Source organism: Cryptomeria japonica, chromosome 8 (assembly GCF_030272615.1).
Source record: "Cryptomeria japonica chromosome 8, Sugi_1.0, whole genome shotgun sequence".
In the NCBI taxonomy this organism is placed as follows: domain Eukaryota; kingdom Viridiplantae; phylum Streptophyta; class Pinopsida; order Cupressales; family Cupressaceae; genus Cryptomeria; species Cryptomeria japonica.
The window spans coordinates 250,072,159-250,077,466 of NC_081412.1; the positions used below are offsets into that span (position 1 = coordinate 250,072,159).

The following is a 5,308-nucleotide window of genomic DNA, read 5'->3' on the forward strand; positions in this document are numbered from 1 at the left end:
AGGTAACAACTGATGTAAAGTTAAGAAATATTGAACTGATCAAGAGTTACCTAATGAAGGAAAATTTCCAAAAGGACAATTGGGATTGATACCAGAAGGAAGGACCAGACTATCCAGAAGATCATTTGATTCATACCGATTTTGAAGAAAATTTACAAGGATACTCTCCTCAGTAGGATCTTCCAGGTCCAATGCTTGGTCAATCGTCAAGATTGGTAATGAATCTTCTAAGTCACTATCAATCCAAAGTGGATCTTCAGTTTCTAGCATAGGTTGTGCTGGAGGATACAATGTTAATTGTTTAGTATGCTCCCCATTAGAAATAACCATGTTACCTGAATGACAATTGATGAAAGGCATTGGCAGCAGCTAACCAGGGTTGTCCCAAGATCAAGGGATACCCCCCCAATTTAACCTTTGGCTGCATAATCATAAAATCAGTATGATAATCCCATGAATCAATAGAAAGTACTACATCCTCAATTACCCCTTTAGGTTTGACTAATGAGCGGTCAGCCATTTGAAGAACTGTTGGTGTAGGTCTCAATCCTTTAAGTGCCAATTTTTCTTTAGTCTCATTTGTCATTACATTAATTGCAGCACCTAAATCTACTAGTGTGTTAGGAATAGTAGTCTTACCAATACTTACCTTGATAACTGGACTACCCGGATCTGAATATTTGGGCATGGCCAAACTCCCGAGCATCAAGTCGGCTAGTTGGCCGATAACTTGAACAGTCCTTGGATCCTCTTTCTTCTTTTGCTTGTGGGTACACAACTCCCGAATTGTCTTGTTGTATACCGAAATGTCTTTTATGGCCTGCAACAAAGGAATTTTGATATTAACATTCTGAAGTTCATTCATAAGATCAAACTCAATCTGTGTGGGCTCCTTTGATACAGGTTTGGAAATTAAGTGATTAGGAAAGGGTGGAGAGAACGAGGGTTCCTTTATAGGGACCTCCTCAGCTTCTTCCTCGATTTCTATGATAACAGGCCCTTGAAGAGCCTTTCCTGATCTTAATTGAACTCCTTCAAGTTCTACTGCATTGATTGGATATGTAGGGTAATTTGCCACCTCATTATTATATATGGGTTGAGAAGGTTTATTGTTGGGATTTGGATTTGGTTGAGTGGGCATAGTTCTAGGTTTCGATGGCTGTGGCAGATTAGAAGAGGATGGTATAGGTGGAAGAAACTGTTGTTGTTGATAAGGACTTATTAAGGGTGGTGGAGGAAGTGGAGCTTGTGGAAGATATGGTTGTGGAAATGGTGTGGTTTGTTGATAAGGTGTAGGATGTGGCGGTTGTGGCCTCCATGCCTATTGCCACGGCTGTGAAGCATATTGTTGTTGTTGTGGCCATTGAGAGTAAGAAGGAGGTTGCTGCCAATCCCCATACCAGGTAGCCTGATGTTGAAAGGGTTGATTTGCTCCTGAGAAATATTCATTAGAATAATGTGGTTGCATGGCTCGTGGTGGAAAAGGACGTCGGGGTGCCATAAAGTAAATAGGTTCCTCAGCATACTCCATACTGGTCACTCCCTCAGGAAGAGGTTTTAAAATGGAACTTTTACTAGCCTCTTCTAGAGATGAAATATTGGCGCGATTATATGGACAATCTTCCTGGCCATGCTTTTTATGACATGTAGGGAAATACACGGCTAAGGCCTTCTCTGCTTCCTCCTGTTTCCTGCGAGTATAAAGTGTGTCAATTTGTTTTCCCATATGACTCAATAAATCAGTTTTGAGGTCTTCTAGCAAACTACCTATTTCTCGCTTTGTAATTCCTGATGTATTAGAGGAAAGGTACTTACTTGGAGGGCCTCTTACTAATCGTTGGGATCTTGAATAGTTCCTGCAAATGTCACAAATTTCTTCAAAGCTTAACTTAGAAATGTCATCTTTACCAATTAAATTCATTGTGTCATCTCTAATACCCCGCAAAAAAAGCATTTTCATAGTATTCGGAGTTAAAGCAGGTTGTCGACATCTTTGTAGACTAAAGATAAAGCGCTCAAGAAAACCCTCAATAGATTCATCTTCTTTTTGAGTCATGCGAAAGATCTCATCCCACACTTCCTTTGTCTTACAATACTCTTGATATTTTGTCAAGAATGCTTCTTTCATGTCGTCCCATGTTCTGATGTTCCGAAGTCCCATGAACCATCGTAACTCTGCATCTTTTAGTGTGGTTGGAAAGAGCTTTAACTTCTGGGCATTACTTTGGTAATCATAGCTATGACAAAGAACATCAAACTCAAATAAAAACATGTCAGGATCTTCAACAGTGAGTCCTCTAAATATGGGTAGTGCTGAATGTGGTATATTCTTCATAGGAGCATCTTCAACAGGATGAGCTATAGGGAATTCAAAGGTTATGGGATTATTTTGTTGGACCAATGCCCTCTCATGTTCAGCTCCATTATTGCCTCCATTTACCCCAATATTACCTCCATTGTTATCCCCCATTCCTTCTACTTCCCTAATGAGCTCTAATGCCCAAGGTGTATAGTAAACAGAGAATGGTTTTTCAGGAGATTTACCCCACCGAGACTCAAAGGAATCAGCAAATTGTTTAGCTAAATCCGGAGAACTGGTGATAGTATGTTTGTCAACATCTGGTTCCTTACTTCTTTTTTCCAGTCCAGATTGTTTTGACTTGGTTTCAGTTTGTCCACTTAATGGTGTTTTCTCTTTTTGGTGTTTTTGAGGTTGTGAACTACTCGCTAAATCCTTTTTAACAAACCTTCCTTTACTATCTCTAAATCTATTCATGCACCTAAATGAATTATGGTAATGCAAACCAAAGGTACTATCCTAAGCAAGGTTGACAATTGCTCAAGACTTCTCAAGGGCGCACTATTCCTATCTTAACTTGCTACAGCTTCATACCTTTAATATCTTTCCCTGGCAACGACGCCAAAAATGTTGGGTAAAACTGTGTTTCAATGTAACTTAAGATTTGATCATATTCTAGAGGTTTAGTTTACACCTATCGAATGTCAATCCGGGGTCGTAGACTGATGAAAGATATTGGGGCAATTTACCGAAGGGATGAAGATAACAAGTTAAGTGGGGTGAAATGCAAATTACAGGAAAAGAAAAGGGAATCTAAATCAAGAACTTCAATACAGTCTTATAAATCAAATACTTATACCAGTAACTATGAAATTTTATTTAATGAAACCATAAATCATACTAAAACTTGAAATTGAAAGCACATTCTTAACCTAGTATACAATTAGAAAACATCATTACTCTTACTCACACTTAAACCATTTATAAAGTAATTTCACTTATTCTCACTTAGATTCCTCGAAAGATACTGCTGAATAACATGACAGGAATCGGGACTTTAGTTATGGAAGTTGCAGAGTGAATGGTGATAGGAAGTGGTTTGCGACAGGATGTTAATGGTATTGTGAGGAGTTGCGACAGGAAGTTTATTGGTCTGCAACAAAACTGATGGACTTGTGACAGAGTGTAAAACTGCAGCAGGGAGCAAGGAGTGACAATGAATTGTGAATGGTATGTCGAGGGGGAGTGAAGAAAGATGATATCTAAAGTCCAATGCAACAATTAAAACTGTCTTTCGAAGTAGTACTTTTATCTCGAGAACAAAAGAAACTATTCAATCCTTCAAAGATAATTATATTCACACCAATCTATATCCATGCATTCATAAAAGGGTCACACAACAGATTTAAAGGAAATTGACAACACGATCTCACCAAGTTTCCCGAGAGGGGGCCCTTCCTTTGGTTCACGTGGCAAGAGACTAATCAACACAAACTGCTACAGGAAGTCCACTTCACCAATTCGATAAATTCATATGACAAAAAAATAAGTTTTAGCAGAGCTTTTTAATAATATATTACACCATCTTATGATTACATATCTGCTTATATAGCTTCAAAACATCTAACTGAGTTATTATGACCGATAACTTTTACACACTAAACTTGGATAAGTATATCTTTCGGTTTGGGCCGCAGGCCACAAGTGTTTAACCACAAATAATGGTAATAATAGCATATAATTTTGGCTACTTGGCTCAAAACAGCTTGCCCAAAATGAAGTAACAAAAGAACGACCTCTAAACCTCTAAACTACTTTGTCCAGCTGTGTGGCTGACTGCATCTCCACTTGTTCACCTGTAGTTCCTATAGCGAAATAGAGCTAGATGTATCATTTTCTCAAGCGATTGATGAAATTGGGAAATATTCTACCATCTTTAAAGTTATGCTAGATATATCTTATTTCACTATTACTTAACTGGCAACAAGGGACTTATGACCAGGAAAATTTAAGGAAAACAAGGGAGAAAATGATAGAAAACAGAGCATATTTGACACCTATCAAACATCAAACCCCCATGACACTTTATATTACAGTACGAGTACAATAAGGTACAAAACTGATGTGCAAGACCCCATTATACATCTGCAATACAGAGGCACTTTATCTCGATGCGTTTAAAAAATCATAAGTTCTTACTATGAAATCTCGGAATGTCAAAAAAAAGACACTAGACTGGAAATACATGAAGAACCAAAAAAAATGAGTCATCCCACGTAAACGAGAAGTTTCCATGAGCTCATATGTCCAAGTAATTCACCAAACTGTGAAAACACAAAAAACTTAATAAAATGTACCTAGGGTAAAATATGGAAAAAGTGCATGGATGGCTTTGAAGAGGTTATAAACATTGTCCTAATGTCGCTGGAATCGCAAAAAATGGAGAAACTGGTGAAAAGTTATGAGCTTGGGACTAAAAACAACACCTCTGACTTCAATTGGTTGTAGAATGTACCAGCAACAAAACTAGGTGATGAAACCCACAAATCTAGAAAGTAGACGAAACCAACTTTTCGATGATATCTCGTTTGCCAAAAAACGATATCGGATGCCTCCATGTTAAAGTTGTGAAATACAACCTCACATAACCTAGTGAACACCTATATGCAAATAACCTATCACAACAATGGAAGATTCACAAAACACAAAGATTGCTTTGAAAACCTAGAGCAAAAGAATGAAATAATGATAATTAGATAATGAATTACAAAAGGGATTAATCCTTATAAAATGAGATCAAACCTAAAAAAGGGAAAATCCTAAAAGCAATTAATTATTAATATTCCTAAGTTTAGCTTCCTAAATTTAGCTTAAGTGAGATAGAGAAAAGGTGACTTAATTATTTAATCAATATGATTTAATTAATTAAGTAAACTAATACATTTTGCTCTAACAGTGAGGACATTTAAATTGTTATAAGTAGCAAGAAGTTCAAACTTCATAAGATTT

The 5,308-nt window shown here is 37.2% G+C and overlaps 1 protein-coding gene across 1 annotated transcript; it reads right to left on the reverse strand.

Annotated features, from left to right (window-relative positions):
* Window positions 1-331: 331 nt before the first annotated feature.
* LOC131060023 (uncharacterized) lies at window positions 332-1,141 on the reverse strand. The gene has a single exon (XM_057993119.2). The coding sequence runs from the start codon at window positions 1,139-1,141 to the stop codon at window positions 332-334; it is 810 nt and encodes a 269-aa protein (XP_057849102.2).
* Window positions 1,142-5,308: the final 4,167 nt, after the last annotated feature.

Bases quoted from the DNA above. Each gene is read 5' to 3' on its own strand.
- LOC131060023 (XM_057993119.2), bottom strand. From the start codon at position 1,141: ATGCCCACTCAACCAAATCCAAATCCCAACAATAAACCTTCTCAACCC.